At 34.7% G+C, this 21,292-nt stretch overlaps 1 protein-coding gene across 2 annotated transcripts; it reads right to left on the bottom strand.

Annotated features, from left to right (window-relative positions):
- Positions 1 to 1,518: 1,518 nt before the first annotated feature.
- LOC149400980 (heme-binding-like protein At3g10130, chloroplastic) lies at positions 1,519 to 4,181 on the bottom strand. 2 transcript variants are annotated; one of them, XM_089611535.1, is made up of 8 exons: positions 3,653 to 4,181; positions 3,445 to 3,582; positions 3,272 to 3,340; positions 2,942 to 3,013; positions 2,786 to 2,868; positions 2,273 to 2,410; positions 1,981 to 2,191; positions 1,519 to 1,881 (listed from the first exon to the last, which is right to left on the bottom strand). In XM_089611535.1, exons 1-8 carry the CDS (start codon positions 4,046 to 4,048, stop codon positions 1,837 to 1,839), a joined length of 1,152 nt encoding a protein of 383 aa, XP_089467661.1. In that variant the 5' UTR covers positions 4,049 to 4,181; the 3' UTR covers positions 1,519 to 1,836. The 2 variants fall into 2 exon arrangements, with proteins under 2 accessions (XP_089467661.1, XP_089467662.1); XM_089611536.1 differs by having other exon boundaries at positions 3,445 to 3,578; positions 3,653 to 3,853.
- Between the last annotated feature and the right edge of the window lie 17,111 nt (positions 4,182 to 21,292).

Below are 21,292 nucleotides of genomic sequence, written 5' to 3'. Positions count from 1 at the left end.
TCTTCATAAATAATCTATATAAAAGAGATCACTTTGACGACATTTATGTTTCAATTAATTTACTAGAAATAATGGACAACTATTACCATGTATTTGAGTTATTGAAACTGTATCAAAGTTGACATATATGAATATATACCGATGCTCACAACTTTAAATGCTAGATATATATATATATATATATATATATATATATATATATATATATATTTATATAATCAAACATAAAAAACAAATTATTAAATCCTTTTACCATTTAATGGATAATGGTGGTATCCATTTGACAAATCCATATATATGCCATTAACCAAAAAAAAAAAAAAATGTATATTGAAGTCCATCATGCTACGCACTACAGGTTGAATTGTAAAGAAATTTCGACTTTATAAAGAAAGGAAAACTAAAGCTATAGTCATAAGCCACAAATTCATATGTCGATTATCCAAACAACCAAAAGTAAGTGCGCATATCCAAACAACCAAAATCACAAAACAGTGTGCCAAAAAGTAGTATCTCAAAAGCAAACCGTGGTGCCAAAAAAATTCACGTTTGGTTAACTTTTACAAATCCGTTTTCTGTTTTTTGATTCTAAATTCTAGAAAACAGTTTTAGAAAACCTGTTTGCTTATGTTTTTAGAAAACAGATTTAGAATCATGTTTCTGTTTTCTTTGAAATTTGTTTAGAAAACAGAACACAATGAAAAATTGTTTTCTATTTTATCTCTATACAATTGAATAGAAAACATAATCAAACAACATTTAAAATATTCTGAAACGTAATTCTAAAACTGTTTTTTAAATTTAAAAATTAGAATCAGAAAACAGAATTTAAAAACAGAAAACGAGTTTAGAAAACTAAACCAAACGTCCCCTACATCGCAAAAAATAAAAAGGTAAACCAGAGTTCCTTTAAAGGAGGTATACAAATAACCGACTGATTTTATCAACGTTAATGAAGTAAAATCGCAATACTGTGATATAATCACAATTCCTTAATCAACGATTCAGGAAAAAAAAATTCTCAAGAATTAGGTTGCTCAGTTGTTAGAATTTGAATCACTAATTTAATCTTAATTTAATTCAAGAGAAACATAACAAAAAATGTAAATAGTGGAAGCGTACTTGAATTCATAGATTGAAAACACAAAAAAATGATGATCTTTCAATTGTAATTTATCTGAGTTTGAAGTGTAGAAACTTACTAAAATCAAAGACCTGCCTTGTTATGAATAACTGCCTAATAATTACCAAATAGTTACTTTTTAATTTAACCCCTTATCAAATTAGATTAACATTTATAGTAGCGACATAATAACCTCATGATATATATGTATTTAAGCCAGAAACTTTATTTTAAATTAGATCACATGAATTTTAACTTAATTAATAATGATCCAATACATTTATTTAATGAGATTAGTAGTCTCAAAATTATCTTAATACTAATTACCCATATAAATAAGATTAGATGAAGAATAAATTAGGCATATTTGAGTGAAAATTGGGATGTTTCTCGTAGAAAAGAACAAATTTTGTAACTATATTGATAAACTAATTGGTTTAAACAAATGCCAAACGCCTCTTGATGAATATTTGAATGATACAACTGGCACAACATAGTCAAACTTCTAAATTTTAACTTCTAAATCAAGTACAACATGACACCTAAATTTGGAAGTATGCGTTTATAACTTTATATCTCTGTAGCTTGCAGCCCAACCAAGATTTTTACATGGCCTCAAATATAAGTAAGTATTTTTCTTTCAAGTATTTAGGCAATCCCTTATCCGAAGAGCAATTTTCCTTGAAAGAGAGTGAAAGCTTCTCAAACTGAGACTAGTCCAATGAAAAACCCTCCAGCCATATAAGCACTTCATTCCTCTTCATGTCATAAAAAAACCCCAACTAATTAGTACTTTTGAGACGAATGATAATGAGTTAATCCAAATCAAATGATCATGATCTGTTTAATTAACGTACCATCACAAAGCTTTTGGTCCTGGGATCGTTGTACCGAGCGAGCAAATAACCGCTTCTCGGTTTTAGACCATCTTTCATGAGGCTCGAACGCAAAGCTTTCTCTTTTTGCGCGACAAGCTCTTCGCTGGGCCTTCCACTGAACTTCACCACCGCAGCCGTGCCTCCTTCCACATTTCTCAGCCTTATCGCATCGCTCTCGGGATCGGGCAAACTTGTCACACAAAAAAAAGCATCTTCAGATATGTAATAAAGCAATAAGTTTGTAAGGTCGGCGTGGATTTAATTGAATGACCTGTTCATGGTTTTGTCGGACGGAAGAACTACTTGGATCGAGACATTTGACAGCTTCGTCTGGTGATCGGAAGCTTCCGTGAATACCGGAGTTGTCATCGGAATTTTTTCTGTCTTCGAATTCTTTCCAAAAATGTACCTGGTATACGTACCAAAGATAACACTCTTGGATCACTTCATTCCAAAAGAGATGGAGAAATAAAAGAAAATAATCAATGATTCACATCTTAGTAAACTAGCCAATCGAACGTGTTGATCACACATTCAAATCCTTCTAAAATACATATTTTCGGATAAACATCAGTCAAAATGCCTATCCAATGATAATCGATTGAATGTACTTGTAATGATCCAAGAACTAGAAATGATTTGGTATTCCTTTTATATCTCTTCTCATTTTCTCTCTCTTTATAAGAGTTCACACTCACTCACTCATCAAAAGAGTACTCAATTGATATTTTTTTAAGAAAGAAATAAAAGTGGAGACTTTGATGATCAAGAGAAGATTTCTAACCCAGTGACGTCGTTGAATCCGCCTGAGCCAGAGAGCTTGTCTCCAGTTCCTTCAACTACTATAAACGGATCGTACTTTCTAACCTGTACACAACAACAAAAATGTATCAATGATGACTTTAGATTATAACAAGAACCTTGAATTGAATACGCAGACCTCATAATTGGCTGTTTTCTTAAGTATAAGATACTTGGGTGTTCCCAGGTCTGGAGTTTTGTAATACCTCAGCTGCACATCGTTAATTAGTCCTTCAGCTAAATCAATTATAACCTTTGTGACAAAATAATTTAATTATGCCAAGCTTGATATCATTTTAAAAAAAAGAGTCATCTAGCTACTAATGTCTTTAATTATGCTAATAATTTAGTAATAATTTTTTTTGAAGTGTCCAGTAAAGATATTTGAAATCATTTACCAAACTCGGATAAAAAAACAAGGGATATGATTCACATTTTCTCTTCTAAAATAAATAGTAATCAATGATACCTGCTTTAGAACATCCAAGAAACCTTCAAGAGAGAAATACTCATTGTTATCAATGGAGTCCCAATAGTCCTACAACTCAAAATATACATGCAAGTAAATTTCAAAATTGCTTCAAAATATATATTATGTACAGATTAATTAATTGGGAAAGTGACGAACGAATTGATGGTTACCACGTGGCTGCAAAACTTTCCGTTGTCGGGATTGATTCCCATGACAGAGGTTCCGGTGAAGACCAGCTCTGGCTTCCACGGCAAAGGCATGAACTTCATCACCATCGTCCACCTCGTCGTGATCTCGTACGGACCTGTCTACACCAACCCACTCTTCTCACCCAATACCATGGCGACGCGTGTCTAAAAAAGAAAGTCAAAGTCAGACCTGTTTGACCCAGTGCAAGAAGAATTCGGGCCTGAAGACATTCTTGAGGAGCGAGATGTTGAAGAGATATCCGGCTATGGAGTCGTGCTTTGTGATTGGGTCCCGGAATTTGACCGACTCGTCGTACGCCGTCGGATCGATTCCCTGATCGTCGAACAGATGAGGGAGATCTTCGTACAAGAATCCGACCAGTTTGTCCACGTCCACGACAGAGCTCGTTGACTCTGTCGACGGACTCTGCTGTTTGACCGAGCTGAGCTTCGTGACCAGCTTATTGGAGCTTTTGTTGTGTCGAAGAAGGGTTAGGGTTTTAAGTTTGGTGGTTCTGAAATTGACGCGCGCGGCGGCGATTGGCCGGAGGGAAATTTGGTGGCTGAGTTGAACTGAACTGGTCATTCTGTTGGATTAAGTGAAATGTTGTTTTTGGCGCGTAGTTCATTGTTGAAGAGAAAGAGAGTTATAGCCAGAAAAAAATATGATTGGCTTGAAGATGGCCAACTCATTTAAACATTATTGTGGTTGCTATCCTTTGTACGATAAACCAAAAATATAGAGATCTAGTTACATTAAAGAAAAAAAAAAAAATACAAAATAGTCGATTCTAATTAATAAAAAAGCTAATATTTTAAACTTTTAACAAAATATCCAAAATATGATACGGTTTTTTTTAAGGGAAATTATCAACAGTATCTTTCAGTTTAATCGAAATGCACGATTTATATCTCCAGTTTTTTGAAATATCAAACATATCATTTCAATTTAATATAAATGATATATATCTCCCCTAAAAATATGTTATATTTCAAAAACCACCCTTTCCGTTTATTTTTTTACAAAATATAATTTGAATTCTCCAAAATACCCTTAATAGAATAAATATTTATTTACTATTTTATTAAAAAAATTAAAACTTCTCTTATAATTAAAAATCGTTAACTTTTTATAAAGAAAGTTTTTAATTCAATTTTTTTTATATATAAAATAGAAAATAAAAAATTATTTCATTAAGGGTATTTTGGAGAATCAAATTATTTTTGTAAAAAAATAAACGAAAATGGTGGTATTTGAAATATAACATATTTTTAAGGGAGATATATGTCATTTATATTAAACTGAAAGGATATGTCTGATATTTCTAAAAACTGAGAGGATAAATCACGCATTTCGATTAAACTGAAGGGATGCTATTGATATTTTACCTTTTTTTAACACACACATTATCCTATTCCTATCTATCTAAAAACCCCAAAATCCTACACAAATTTTGTGTATTTTATTTTAATTTTTATATAAAAATTTGTTGGAAATGTGGTGCCAATGATTCGAATACCGTTACTGATGCCGTACTGAGACTCAAATTTTACTGGGTTCCCGGGAGATACCCTTGGTTTACCGAGATATCCAGTGAAAGGGAGGGTAAACCATATCGTTGAAATTATTGTTACCAACAAGGTTTACCAACAAATACCGGATTTACCGATGAGGTATCCAGTGAACAAATATTTATCTAGTTATATATATATATATATATATATGTATATATATATATATATGTATAAATTAATAATGGTGTTAAGATAATTCAAAAAATATTAACACTTGATAAAATTTGTTATTTATTAATATTTGTTTATGTTAATGTTAAATGTTGATAATACTAAATAAAAAATAAAAAACCAATTGAGAAGTTAGTACATTCCGTGACATAAATACAAATAAAATAAAAAATTTTTGTTCAATTGTGGCATAAAAAAACTTCCCTACAATTTACTAATGTCAATTGACGGGTAATTCCATGGTAGTAGTAGGTATGATTTACTATGTCAAATAAAAATTGTGACATAAAAAAACTCCCCTCCAATTTACTTAGCCTAAAAATAATAGGAAAGCAAATAGATTACTACACAAAAAAAAAAGTTTGAATTGTGTTGTCAGCAAAAGTTCAATCATAGTCTTTATTTAATTTGACTCTCTCTCTCTCTCTCTCTCTCTCTCTCTCTCTCTCTCTCTCTCTCTCTCTCTCTCTCTCTCTCCTGTCATTGTCTTCTTCCCAAACAAACCAGGCAACAAACCTAGGTGATTTCAACATCGGGAATCGTCGAGACGGAAGAAGACTTCAACGGCGGCCTGTCGGAAAGCTTCGAACTGGGAATCAGACCGCTTTCCGTCCGGTTCCTGTTACGTGAAAAAATGGGTTTTGAACGTCCCGGTGCCGGTCTCCTCCATTTTCCAGTTCCCGAGCGAAAACCCCGGAATTTGAAACCTTGGGTGCACTAATACAAAAAACATCATTGGGTGCGACTTTTTTCGCACCTAAAAGTCAAAAGTCGCACCCAATGATACCTTTAGGTGCGACTTTGTCGCACCCGAAAGTTCGCACCTAAAGGTGATGGGTGCGAAAAGTCGCACCCGATGGTCATGACTTTTAGGTGCGGTTTTCCGCACCCAAATTCGCACCCATAAGTCAGAAAAGATGTGCGAAAAAGTCTGCGGGAAGGCCATTGGGTGCGACTTTTGGCACCCAAAGGCCTACCCGCCAAACCTTTGGGTGAGAATAGTCGCACCCATTGGCCTACCCGCCAAATTTTTGGGTGTGACTTGTCGCACCCAATGGATTTCCCGCGAAACTATTGGGTGCGACAAGTCGCACCCAATAGCCTGCCCGCCATTATGTGGCGGGGAATGTTGACCTTTGGGTGTGACTATTCGCACCCAAAGGTCTACCCGCTCAATTTTCGGGTGCGGATAGTCGCACCCGATAGTTTTTTTTTTTTTTTTTTTTTTTTTGGTTTATTATGCTTATAAATTCTATGATTATAATCAAATAATACTTACTAAATAGTTTATTAATTAAAAAATTCATTAATTAATATTCATAATAATAATAAAAACTAAACATTTGTTGTTCGATTACAATAATTATTATAATGTACGACAAATAATTAAAAAAAATGTTCATTCTTTTCCCTTTCCTTTTCCTCGGTTTGTAAACCACTCCTTGAATGTTTTACTCCCTCTTCCGCCAAATCTTCCTCTGGAACTGCTGCTACCTCCTCGTGCACTGCCGCTCGTACGCTCTCGTTGGAATTCTGCTGAAGCTGGCGGCGTCGTCTGAGCATCTGCCATTGAAACTGATGGCGGCGTTGTCTGAGGCGACGGGTGCATTTGAGGCGACGGCGTTGTCTGAGGCATCCGTGGCAACATGTCGGGCGACATCTGAGGCATCTGTGGCATCGTGCCGGACGACATCTGAGGCAAGGGCGAAAACTGTTGCGTGAACGCGAACAGTTGTCGCTGCATCTCCTCCATCTGCTGTTGTTGGGCTCGCCTCATCTCATCCATAGCGAGTTGTTGCGCCGCCACCTGAACTTGGAGTTCGCCAACCACTGGATCTGGAACGCGGCGCCGCGACGAGCCTGAGCCTGACGACGAGCTTTCGTCCTGAGCCTGAGCAATAGCCCAAGATGATCTCGGGACCGCTGGACCTATTCCAACGTACCAATCTTGACGGTTCCCGAGAATTTTTAGCATCGCGTGCTCCTCTGCGTCGTCCTGGTTAAAGACTACGCCTTGCTCTTCTGCTTGTCGCTGAAGATCCGCCAGTAGAGTAACTATCCGCGCCTTTACACATAAGAAAAATTATTAAAAATTAATTATTATGTAAGTAACGTACGAGTAATTATCACATATGACTTACATGTGCTCGTCTCGCCCAATCTGTCGTCCATTCACTTTTTCTATTATGGTGTTTTTGCTCCTACGTCGTTAACGCGGAGCCCAAAGTCCCATCATCCTTACTCTGCAATTGTTATGAAAATATAAGTATTGAATTTATTTCAAATTAAGTATTTCAAAATTAGAATAACTTACGTTCAAATGACGATGAGCCAAGAAAGAAAGAGATCCTTGAGTCGACATCGTCTTCTTCTTCTTCGAATTCTCCTTGTTGCGATTAGACTTTTTCTGCAAATAATTAATTTTGTCATTATTCAATCTGATAAAGATATTGTGATTTATTACAATCATACATTACGTACCTTCCAATCGCCAGTTGCGAACTCGTCTACCACCGCCTCCCGATCCTCTTTCTTATATCCCGGTGGTGTTTCCGCCTTAGCGTTTTCTTTGCTCCCACAAAACTCCAACCTGAACTTCTCTGATAGCTTGGACTTCTGGTTGCGTCGCCTGATCTTGGCATTCCGAATGATAGCCTGATCAATCGTATTCTGATAGCAATCCGCAGGCAGATCCTCGCCGGTGTCAGGATCCGTGTACACAAATCTAAACTCGGAATGAAGTGCGCTCAAAATAGCAGCCAACGTCTGGGGCGTCACTTCACTCCAATCACGAGTCGTAGGCGGGATATGTGCTTTCACCAAAGCACCGAGGCGGTTGTTAAATAGTCCAAACTTTTTATTTTCTTTCCTTATCTCTTGATAGAATGTTTGGTTTATTGGGTCCCACTTGACCACCTTCGCACCAGGTACACCCTGTGTTGCTCGCGCCGACGTCGAGCCGGTTGTTGGTCCCCTTGATCCAATCTCTACTTGTATTGGACATTGATTTCGCTAAACGAAAGGGAAAAAGAACAATTATTAAGAGTTGTTGCTAAGTGACGAAGACGAATGAAGTCGATTACTTATTGCTACGTGACGAAGATCAATGAATGAAGATGAGATTATGAATTTTATGTTATTTGAAGTCGAATTGAAAAAATTAGGGTTTTGAGAATAATATACTGGAAACTCAATCTAAATTTCGGCAGAGTTTCCCCTATAATACTAATAAACCAAAAACCTGCAAACTCATTTAAAAGCATATATAAATCATCCAAAACTATCCTAATAATCAACTAAACCCTAAACAGAACCTCCGTGGCTCGTTTACAACAAAAATACAATAATCTCAACTCATTTATAAAAAAATGTGTGAAATAAAACTAAATTATACAATAACATAACTAATTTTAATTTCATGATTAACAATTTAACACATATCATTAAACTAATTACAATTTCAATTTGACAATTTCAATTATAAACAACCTAAACATATTATTAAACTAATTACAATTTCAATTTGACAATTTCAATTAACCTAAACTAATCAAAACTAAACAACCTAAATATATTATTAAACTAATTACAATTTCAATTAACCTAAACTAATCAAAACTAAATAACCTAAACATGTAAATATTAAACTAAACAACCTAAAACTAATTAGAACAAATTTCAATTAATAAATTAATTACAAATCAATTATAAACTAATTTCAACTAACTAACTAATTCATTACAAATCAATTATAAACTAACTAACTAATTATAAACTAAACTTCTAATCAAAATACTAATAAAATTATGAAAAATACCGGTCGTCGGAGGGGCTGGTCGCGCGGAGGGGCTGCAGCGGAGGCTCGGGACTGGTCGGAGGGGCTGCAGCGGAGGTTCGGTGCTGGTCACGGAGGGGCTGGTCGTCGGAGGGGCTGCAGCGGAGGCGCCGGAAGGGCTGGTCGTCGGAGGGGCTGCAGCGGGGCTGGCCGGCTCGGTGCTGGTCGTGGAGGGGCGGCTGGTCACAAATCCGAGCATAAAACGAATCAAAAAATCATCAATTTAATCTCAGAATCACAAAGCCCCAAATCCACTTCATAAACCCTAATTTCGGATTTCATGATTTAGGAAATTTTGAATCCTTACCTTGATGAAGGAGACGAAGAACATGACAAAGCTTTCTTTTCCCAGCGATCTCCTCTTGGTCCGGCGTCTCGGTGGCTCACAGCGGTGGTTGTTCGTCTCGGTCAGAGTCTGGCTCGAGGGGTCGCGCGAGGAAGAGGCCGGTTCAGATCGAGTCTAGCTCGAGGGGTCTCCGGGGACTAATTTATAACCTAAACCCTGCCAGAGAAATTAACCCATTTAGGAGGACTAATTTACTTTTCACCTAACATCATCACAACACAACACTTCACATCCAAATAAATCAGAAAGAAAAAAAACCTAACTTAACGATTCAACTATCGCCACGTCAAAAGCCATAAAAAAATTATCAAAGGTGAAAACTTTATATAATATACCTCTTCTCGCCGGCTTGGCAGCAGCGAACTTGACGGAAGTCCCGGCCTTCTTCTCGGCCTCCTCATCCGTCTCCGGGAACAGCACGGAGTCGATCCCCTGAACCGAGATCCTTCCGTCGGTGTAGATATCGGGGTCGAACAAATACGCGGACGAGTCTCCGGCGCCGAATCTCACGGACCCGTCGGCCTCTCGCGCCTCGACCTTGTGGGGCAGCCTCGACCTTGTGGCGCGAGGAAGAGGCCGGTTCAGGTCGTCGGAGGACTGGACGGAGGCTGAGAGAGAGAGGGTAGTGGCGGCGGTCGGAGGCTGAGAGAGAGAGAGCGTAGTGGCATGGTGGCGGCCGGAGGCTGAGAGAGAGAGCGTAGTGGTGGCGGTCGGAGTGGTGGCGGCGACGGGGTTCGGAGTGTAGTGGTGGTCGGAGAAATTGCTTTATATAGAGAGAAATCGGAGAGAGAAGTTTTTTGGGTGTTTGGCTCGGGTAGAATGAAAACCGAGCAGCTTTATATAAAGAACTTTGAATTTGGGTGCGACTTTGTTGCACCCAATGACTTGTGTCAGTGCTTTCGGCTGCGACAAGTCGCACCCAATGATATTTGATAAAAAAAAGGGGAGAAGTTTGGCCGCGGAAAAATTTAGGTCATTTAGGTGCGACTTAGTCGCACCTAATACTTTGGAGAAAGTATTGGGTGCGACAAGTCGCACCCAAATTCACAAAAATTCGCGAAAATTTTCCAGCGCTTATTTGATTTTTGGATCCGACTATTCGCACCTGAAAGTCTTTTTGGTGCGAAAAGTCGCACCCAAAAGTCATCCGCAGCGGAAAACTATATATGTAGTAGTGGTGCAATAAGTATCAAAGATCCTTTAATAGTGTACTTTTTTTTTACTGCCAACTCGCTATGAGAGCGTGTGTGTTTGTACTCTCTCTCTATGAGATCCTTCAATGGTGTATTTTTTGACTACCAACTAAATATTTTATCGTTGCGAAATTGAAAATTATTAAGAAAGGTGCCATTGAAAATGGTATAATATACATAATTTGATTACCATATTTGTTGTGGTTAATATTAGCATTTATTAATCTATAGCCCATGGTGTTAATATGTCTTTTGAGGTGTTGTACTTTTGCTTACAATTTTATTTTTGTATGTTAAAAGTATGTGTGTATGATCTTTGGGATCCACCTCGATGAGTAGATAAATGATGTAATTGTTTAATGTATTCGGAAAAAATATGATGAAGATGATGAAATTTTGAGTAATCGAAAATATATTGACAAAAGACGTAAGTTATGATCATAAATTTAAATATTTTCTAAATTTAAATTGTTAACGTTTTTTTCATTAAATTATCGCTAATGTGATCTAATTACTTATGAAATAAAAAGTCAATTTTTTTTGGTATTTAAAAACAAACTCACGATGTATATATAATGGGTACAATAGTATTCTTTTTTATGGGTACATTTGAGATAAAGTATATTATTATTATTATTCATTATGTTATTAATTATTCATTTATGCAATAGTAAACTCTCCGCATCAAAGCGCGGACATAAAAGCTCGCATATATATAAATTTTCTCGTATGAAGCATAATGATCTTCTTAAGTTTGGGCGATTGAGTACTAGCTATAATTTCCTAATTTTAAATGAATAGTCACTTGATCTGTTTAAATTTTGCACTAATATGCATGCAATTCTTAAATTTTGCTTTAGATTGAAAAAACCAATAAACGGGATAATTAACATATAATATGAAGAAAGAGAAAGCAATGAGATTGAATAATTATAAAAAAAAGAGTATCAAAGTGATAAATGTATTCATATGACAGTCATAAAAAATAAAGGGCAACGAATATTAAAGGGTGTTATATTTCAAAACAGCTAAGGTTTATCTAGAATCAGTGAAATAGTCAAATTGTATAAGAATCCGGTTTCAATTTTACTATATGATTTAGTTTCAAGTTGCTTAGATTAAGTGAATTCTAAATATATACACATGGCACTACTAGACAAATAGTTTTGATGGCAATTTTTTAATGCTACTAAACACACAAGATGAGATTTAACAATGAAACAATATATTCCATCACAAGCATACATGAATTTCACCTTTACCCTTTGACTCCATAAATCTAATCAGACTACACACGTACATTTCAGAAACAAATTTATCAGCAACAAATTAATTAGATAAGTGTGATAAGAGTACAACTATTTGCTTGTAACAGTACAACCATGTCTTTTTGCTATCTTTTCTCTTCACACACATATACTACTGCGTTCATATTGACAAATAGCATTAGAAGTGAAGTTCTCCAGAGAAGACAAAATCCTATTACTGAAGGACCCATGCATCACCCACCTAATTGTCGTAATTTCTAAGTGAAGCACTCGATTACGCATTCTAAATAAACCAAGCATCCCATTAAAAACTAAAGATCCGCTAGAGAAGACGCTGCGGCAGAGATGATGGTGGGCGCCACGCTCGTCGAGCTTCGAAAAGTCGAAGAACGTGATGTAGTCACTGACTCAGCGGCGGTGTGATGCAGATCAAAAGAGTCTGGAAAGTTGGGATCGCATAAACGGACAAAAAAGAAGTGTTTTCTGAATAGAAACGTCCTAATAAACAAGACCAACATAAATAGTGGGGTCTCAACATTTAAGTCTAATTCGGACGTTTAGGCTTTCAAAATGACGTTTTGTGTTCTGTCCGTTTTGTTTCATTATTAGTTTTTTTAATTTCGTTTATTAATGTTTGTTAAGAGTTTTTATTAATGTTTAATTAAATAGTTTTAGGGATGTGAATGGTCACAATATGCATCTATAAATCTTGGTGACTTGTTTTGTAAAAAAAGATAGATTATTAATGAAAAAAAAATTAAAACCTTTGTGTTTTTATCCCCAAATTCGTGTGTTCTTGTGAGGACCCGATTTGATGCCCGAGACCTAGTATGCGTGAGCGAATCAATAGGTGGAAGAAGGTTCTTCGATTGGTATTCGTGCGTCGAATCAACAATCGTAGTCCATTTATCTCATCAACAAAATTTCCGTTGCATCAGTTTGGTATCAGAGCCGAAAACGATCGCGAATCATGCAGATTTTCGCTGGATTTGTTGACGGTGACACGATATCACATGTGTTTGAGGTTGATTGTGAAGAAGAAGAGTCCTTTTTTGAGCTGCTGGGTGATGCAATTCACGATGAAAGTGATGGAGAAGAGGAAGTAATTCCCGAGCCATTGAATAATCCAATATTCTATGGGAGAGACGTAGAACAAGAAAAAAAAGAAGGCGTGAAGATAGCTCTCGCTCCAACGAACAATCCAGCCGATCAAGCTCTTGAAGACTTCATTAATGTGTCATTTTTGTTTGAGGTAGAATCTAGATCTCCGGAGTTCGTCAAGAAAATCCTCCTCCTTTCACACCACCTGAAGATGCATCGAATTCGGGGACGAATTCTATCAAACCCGAGGAGAATGGTGCAGATCAAAAGAGTCTGGAAAGTTGGGATCGCAGAAACGGACAAAAGAGGAGTGTTTTCTGAGTGGAAACGTCCTAGTAAACAAGACCCATATAGTGGGGTCTCAGCATTTAAGCCTAATTCGGACGTTTAGGCTTTCAAAATTACGTTTTGTGTTCTGTCCTTTTTGTTTCATTATTAGTTTTTTTTAATTTCGTTTATTAATGTTTGTTAAGAGTCTTTATTAATGTTTAATTATGCAGTTTTAGGGATGTGAATGGTCACAAAATGCATCTATAAATCTGTTGTCAATGGTGCCAACAAGAAGAGTTGTAGTCTTTACTTTTGTACATTTGATGTAATAAAGTCTCACGAAGACTCTTGCTTGTAATTGCTTATTTATTAATTAAAGTTGAAACATTCGTTCATTCTTACTTGTCTGAAGCTTTATGATAAAACCTTAGTCTTTAGTCCATTAACAAACCTAACAATAGGGGTGGCAATTCGGGTTACGTGTCGTGTTCGTGCCGTGTCTTATTCATTTTCATGTATTTTTTGACAGACCCAGACACGACCCATTTATTAATCGTGTCTAGGAGTAAAACCCAAACACGACCCACTATTTTTTTGTCAAACCCAGACCCAATCCACTACGACCCATTTATTAATCGTGTATCAATGGACCATGTAACCCACGAACCCACTTAGACCCACAGACTCATTTAGACCACTAAACCCATTTGAACACGCGAATCGGTTTAGGCCCTTAAACATGTTTACTTCAAAATATTGAAATTCTCTAAATCAAATTAAATAACAAATTAGTCAGAATAAGTAATTAATAAAAATACTACATATAATCAACTAAGCCACCAACATAATATTTTTACTATAAAAGAGAAGTTCAAACACAATCCATTGGGTCATTATGGGTCTTTATCGTGTTTATCCATTAACAACCCATTTAATATTCGTGTCTAATTGGGTCTCAATGGGTTGTCGTGTTCGTGTCGTGTTCACCCATTATTTAATCGTGTTAATCGTGTTCGACACGGATGGACCCAGATCCATTTTAGGTCGATCCAAACTCATTTACACCGTGTCGTAACCGTGTCGTGTCTCGTGTACGGCCCCAAATTGCCACCCCTACCTAACAACATATGAAGAGACAAATGTAGATTTGCATGAACAAACTCTTCATGGTTTGCTTAAAACAATATATTCGCAATCTAAGGATCAAAAGTATATTGATCCCAGTACGATTGTTAGGAGAATCTATGATGTCTGGTTATGGGACATCGAGAGTTGGAGACTCTATAGTTCTTCTAGGTATCTTCCGAAAGTACTGAATTGACCAGTGCACTTCTAGAGGCAAAATAAGATCAAACCATTTAACCTTTTATGTCTCGAAGTCACTACGTATGAATTGCATCATGCTTACCTCAATCCTGAAATGAGACATGTCATTTCATAGCTTACGTATTCTCATTTGAGAAAGTCAGAGTTCAGATTCACTATGTGATTCTTAACATGACTTATTGGTGAAGTACTAAGTTATGAAAGTGTCATGAGTAACTTTGTGAAGATCTCATAGATATGGAATTCATGTACAAGATTGCTGAAATGCAATGTATATCACGTCATGCTTTGTTCCTTGGAATGTGAATAAATGAACTGGCCAGTGTCCAAATTGAGTCTTGACTCTTTTTGGATGAAACGATGTGCTTTGTTAGCTCCTCGTCAATACATTGTTTCTGACCTATTCACAAGCGACAAAGGAGTTGAGGAAATAACAGCTAGAAGGGTAAAATGGTAATTTTGTAAATCCCGACTAGCTGATGATATTCATGAATGGTAAACATAGATAATATTCAATGGATCCACTCATCACAATTTAGTTGAATTCTTGAGTAGAAAATAAATTCATTTGAACCGAGAGATTCTCAGTGTCAACTCTTTAGTGGAATCAGTTGACATTAAGCTAAACTTGGAAAAAGTTTGTGAACTTTTGAGTCCAAGTACTTTAGCTCAAGCTTTGTTCATTTGGATCCATGAGGTCACTGTCACAAATCATATCGAGTAGGAATAGTTAAACTAGAAGCTAAGTCAAAACAAGAACGAGACAAGTTTTACGAAAATTGTCAAAAGGGTATTTTTGTCTTTTTGGACATAGGATGAAATGAATGTCAATAAATTTTTTGACATGGTCATGTGATGACTTAAATCACTCGGCCATGATGAGTTCATTGGGCCTTGTGGATTAAATTCATTTCATAGAATTTTACTTGAAAATTCTTAATGGGCTTCTCTTATGTTGTAATGAACAAGTGAAGAAAAATTTAGAAGGCCCTTCTAGAAGGTCTTGGCCGCCCAACCCAAGGAGAAAAAGAGAGAGTTTTTTGTGCATTAATGTATGAAGATACTTGCCAAAAGAAAAAGAGGAAACAAATTTCCTCTATGAGGAAAGGGGGATTTCGGCCAAATGGGTCAAGGGAGAAGCAAACAAAAGAGGAAACAAATCCAAGGAGTCATGAAGACTCTCTTGGCCGTATGTCGCTAAAGAAATAAAGGGAATGTTGCTCATGAATATGTGATATTCTATAGAAGAGGAAACTACCTTATTGAAGGTAAAACCTCTCTTATAAATAGAGCCTTCATTCCCTTCATTTTATTCATTCCAAAGTTTTAGAGATTGATGGCTTTTCTCTCTAGACCTTGTGGTGGCCGCCCCTTTCTCTCTCTCTCTCTCTAGTTATTTTCGTTTTTGTTTTGGCACCTAGGTTCACAGTTGACCTAGTGTTTTAGCTCTTCGACTCTTAGACTTGTTTTAGAGTCATCGTGTTTAAAAGTGCACACACACTAATTCCTTTCTTTCTCGAGTGATTCTTGTGATAGAAACTTTCGTGGTTGCTCGAGTTCCCGAGGAAAGAAGAGAGACGGTTGCGAGAGGAGACGAACGTTTCAACCTTCCAAAGGTTTCTCAACGTTTAAGCTTCTCAAAGGTTAGTAAACATGTATTGCTTGTTTATAGTTTTAATTTATATGTACTTGCTCTTTGTCTAGGTTAGTAAAATCGTTTTACTTGTTTTAAAGAAAATTTTTAAATTCCGCTACTTGCTCAAAGCGTTAAACTTTTTCTTAACCCTAGATCAATTCCAACAAAATCTTGGTGACTTGTTTTGTAAAAAAAGATAGATTATGAATGAAAAAAAAATTAAAACCTTTGTGTTTTTATCCCCAAATTCGTATGCTCTTGCGAGAATCCGATTTGATGCTCGAGACCTAGTATTCGTGAGCGAATCAATAGGTGGAGGAAGGTTCTTCGATTGGGTATTCGTGCGTCGAATCAACAATCGTAGTCCATTTATCTCATCAACAAAATTTCCGCTGCATCACAGTGGAAGCCACAGCGCAAGAGGTGGAGAAGTAGCGGAACTCGTCGACTGCCAGGACCGGCTGTTTCCGGTGATGACGGCATTATTGTATCATAAATCCACGGTAATAGAACATTATTACCCACACTTAGATATAATGACTAATATTACCGTTCTAAGTTCTAAAATACTACAGATATCAACCGTGAATTATTTGCAAACATTATTCTTAGAGTGATCAGTCCCCTAATAAAAAAAAAACTACGAATTGTGGCTGGGTAAAGTAAGGATATATATCTCACAGTAATCAAACAACAAGTATTTCAATAAAAAAAAAAATAGAGGCGTAACTGAATCGTAAATCCATGGTAATAGAACATTATTACCCACACTGTTCTAAGTTCTAAAACACTACAGATATCAATCGTGAATTATTTACAAACATAAATCCATAATTTAAACTGTTTTTTGGGCCCGTCACAGGCCCAAATGACAATAAATGTAGCCAAATCTTTGAAGTAAAAATGTCCAACACACTCAATCTATTTATAGCTGTTTCATTATTAAAATGTACATTTTACTTCCGATGTGGGATTCTTTTGCAAAGTGATAGACTGCCACATTGCACACATATGCGTTGCTATTTCTAAATTCTAATACAAGTTACTTGTTTTTTTTTCTTTGACTTGTCAAACACTGAGTAAAAAAAAAAACAATACATTCTGTTACATGGGTTGCAATGTGATGACTGCCACACAATTCCTTGTAGACGTATATGTGTTGCTATTTCTAATACACGTTTTTGAACCCTGTAAAGAGAATATACTTGCTTTTTTTTTCTTTGTCAAACACATAGTCACATACTATCTAATGAGTAAAAAAAATTACATTCTGTACAAAAAAATATATGTTTTTCCTTATACAATTAAACTTTAAAAACATATATATATATATATATATATATATATTTTATCTGGCATATTTTTTTTCCTACAATTGTCATTTAATTTTTTTGATCAATTATTAAGAAAATAAAAAAAGGCAAATGGATGTTTTATTTTATGTAATTAATTTAGTTTTGGATTTGTATTATAATAGTACATAGTGTAAATGGAAACACTTTTATTTACTAGTAATTTCGTGACTGAATTGTGTTTTATGTGTTCGATACTCTAAGATTTTAAATTTATATTTAAGAAATATGTCTATGTATAAAAATTCTTTGTTAAAATTTTCTTTGATACATGAAAATTGAAAAATATTTTTTTAAAATTTATTTATTGTTCAAATATCCCGCGGAATACCCTTTTTTTTATACGATATACCCCGCGAAATGCGGTTTACCACGCGGTACGAGATACCCCGAACGTTCATCAAATACCACGGAATACCATGGTACGGGACGAGATACTCCCAAAATTCGAAGTGCGGTACGACCGCGAGATGCGAGATTTCAATCCTTGGTTCGTATCCCTCTCTATTTTATCCTGCAGTGAATATTGTATCCCTCTATTTTATCCTGCAGTGAATATTGTATCCCTCTATTTTATATTTCCTCCAAGTCTAACTGCCTTGAAAAAAAAGGGTGGGAAAACGAAAATAAAGAGGGAAAGATTAAGGAGGGAATTTTGAGAACGAAGTGGAAATTATAGTGGAGTTACACGTGGGATGTTTATTTATTTATTTATTATTTTTTTAAAAAAAGCCACGATCCAGAATAATAATAATGAAAAAAAGATATGTGCTCACTTATTTTAATTCGTTTCCTAGAAGAGTAAACAAAAAAAAAAAAAAAATTGCAGACTAAAAAAAAAATTACGATAGAAGAGTGATGTGCTATTTTGAAGACTTAAAATAAATTGCATTAACAGTTATTGAAACATACCTGATTATGGGCTGCTCTACTTACCCACTTCTCAGAAGATAAAAGAAATAATATATTGTTTCCAAGAATATAAGATTGCAAGAGTTCAAAGAGTTTAGGGAATCTGATTACAGGTTCTTAATAAAATTTTGTGGCATTAGCATCTCTCTCTCTCTCTCTCTCTCTCTCTCTCTCTCTCTCTATATATATATATATATATATATATATATATATATTTTAAGAAATAGAACATCTCATAGTTGAATACTTATCCTAGTTCGACTAGAATTAGGATAAGTTTCTTTTATAACATTTATTTATTAACATTACTATTTTTTTTTAAACCAATAAAAAAGAGTACGTTTAGGATTTTATTTTATTTTATATGTAATCACATGAATATTTACATGGAGAGTGAGCGATAGAGCACCACATCAATAAGTTTTTATTTTTTATTTTTTTTTTATTTTGCGTAATATCATATAATGTATTTTAATAAATAAATAACACAAATAATTTTGGTGGCACTATGAGTGTCATCTTTATTGAAGATTTAGAAACGCTTGTTTTATGAATGCCATTTGTTTGTATGCTAGTGTTTTAGTGGCAGTTTTTATATAATTGCCACTAAAAATTTATAATAGATGGCAGTTTTTCAACAAAACGTCACATTTCAAGTGCCACTAAATAGCATTTTTCTAGTAGTGTGGTTCAAAAAATATGGACATTTTAGGGAACTAACCAAATTAAAACGTTGAACTTTCAATTTAGCCACCGCTTAATTCATTAATTTAGTGACAAATATGTTACTAATTCTAGTGATTTAGTGACAAACTTGTCACTAATTTTAGTGATTAAGTAACAAACATGTCACTAGTTGTGATTTAGTGACAAACTTGTTACTAATTTCAGTGATTTCGTGATACAAGATGTTAATAAATCCACTTGAAACAGTGAGAAGTTGTAACGTAAGCTAAACGACATGAGCAAGACCTCCTTGTTGAGTGCAATTATGAATCGACATACATACTACTTGTAGATTAAATCAATTAGTTCATAATGGTCAACCATAACATCCATCAATTTAAATTTCATTAATACAAAATCACCTTCTTTGGTAATTAAGACTTGTTTCAATAAGAATTAGTTATTGTCAAATAAATCACTAAAGTTAGAAAATTAGTGATTGATAAGTACGTTTTATACGTACAAATCTATCATTCCCGAACGTGAATCTAGTAAGTTCTCAAGTGTATTTGAGGTTAATTGGTGTTTTTAGAGTGAGTTTCAGGTTTTGGGTGTTTAATTGAGATTCGAGATGTTGTGAGAGTCATTTAGAAGAAAACGGGAGTCAAAACGGAGCAAAACGACACATTTTGAACGAAGTCAAAGATGAGAATTAAAAATTCAGCATTCATTGCGGAAGCGCGTAAGGTGAAAACCTGCAACAGACCACAGTAAAACACGTTATGGATTGCGGCGCGGTGAACCCCAGCGTGGCGCGCTGAAGACAATTTCTGAAGTGATAATTTCCCCTTTTTGAGCGGATCTGGGCCATTAGTTCTCATTTCACCTATAAATAGAGCTCTTGTAACCTAAAAATACATCTTTTCCCTTTGTTTTAGTTTTTAGTTTATTGTTTGGTTGTTTTTGAGAGTTTTTAGTTTATGTGATACGTGCGTTTGCGTGTGTGATTTATTAGCAACGATGATCACATACATGAAAAAAGCACGTGTGGACTTTTGAGCAACATTGAATAACTAAATTGAGGAGTCTTAATGAATGGATGTAGTGATAAATTTGTCACTATGTGAAATCCCAAATTTTAAGCTTTATTAAAAAGCTAAAATTTTGGTGTTCGAGTGACGTTAGTATTGTTTTTATAAAGTAGTAGTGAATGATTTATTTATGTGATAGTTTTTAAAGTTTTTCTTTTATGTATGTTTTAGAGTATTTTTGAATTTAATATACTCTTTAGATTACAAAATATGAATATTATATATATATATAAGTTATATATTTTATAAATAAATCATCTTTACCTACATATATTATAACAAATTAAAGTTAACATATATATATATATATATAAATAATATATATATATATATATATATATTATTTTATGTTATATAATATTATATATAAATCATTTTACGTTTATATATATATATATATAAATTACTTATATATATACTTAGTGTATTAAAGTTTTACGTTATATATACACTTTTATATATATCTATATATCTATATATATATATGATCTATTTTTATGTAAGGTTTTTACATTATATATATATATATATACTTATATATATATGATCAGTTTATTTTTATGTAAAGTAATGTAATATACGTTATTATACTTTTATATATATAAAAAAGTTAAATATATATAAGATATCAGCGTATATCTTTTATTTTAATAATAATAATAATTAATATATTAATTTTAAAAGTAGGATTAGGGTTTGGGCTTTTAGGTTTTGGGCTTTTAGTGTTTAATTAAATCATATTTAAACATCCACTCCTCTTCTTTTAACGCTCTTTCTCTGCTCTATCTCCCTCATCCCTCTCTTGGTTTGAAAATTCGTAGGTCTAATTAGGTATGTTTTCTTTCTCTCTGGTTCAGATTATTTGAAAACGATTTCTTATAACGCTTGCCCTGGTGTCAAAACGAATGCTTTTGCGTTGATTCTTTTTGGAAAAGTTAGATTTATGTTTCTTCTATCTAAATATTTAATCGAAAAATATTTTTATAAAATACAGAATATTTTCTGATTATTTTTATATCAGTGCACAGACCTGAGACCTAATCCCGATTTTCTGATTATTTTCTGATTACAAAAAGTGATCCAAATTA

This window comes from Urtica dioica, chromosome 4 (genome assembly GCF_054948205.1).
Source record: "Urtica dioica subsp. dioica isolate 48M chromosome 4, U.dioica_male_clone48M_v1_H2, whole genome shotgun sequence".
Taxonomy (NCBI): domain Eukaryota; kingdom Viridiplantae; phylum Streptophyta; class Magnoliopsida; order Rosales; family Urticaceae; genus Urtica; species Urtica dioica.
The sequence above is the reverse complement of the archived record's forward strand: the minus strand, read 5'-3'. Positions and strand labels throughout refer to the sequence as shown.

Coding starts and splice junctions, on each gene's coding strand:
- LOC149400980 (XM_089611535.1), bottom strand. CDS start 4,048: ATGACCAGTTCAGTTCAACTCAGCCACCAAATTTCCCTCCGGCCAATC. Junction 3,014..3,271: donor TCTTGGATGTTCTAAAGCAG/GTATCATTGATT, acceptor AACGATGTGCAG/CTGAGGTATTACAAAACTCC. Junction 2,192..2,272: donor TCCGACAAAACCATGAACAG/GTCATTCAATTA, acceptor TTGTGTGACAAG/TTTGCCCGATCCCGAGAGCG.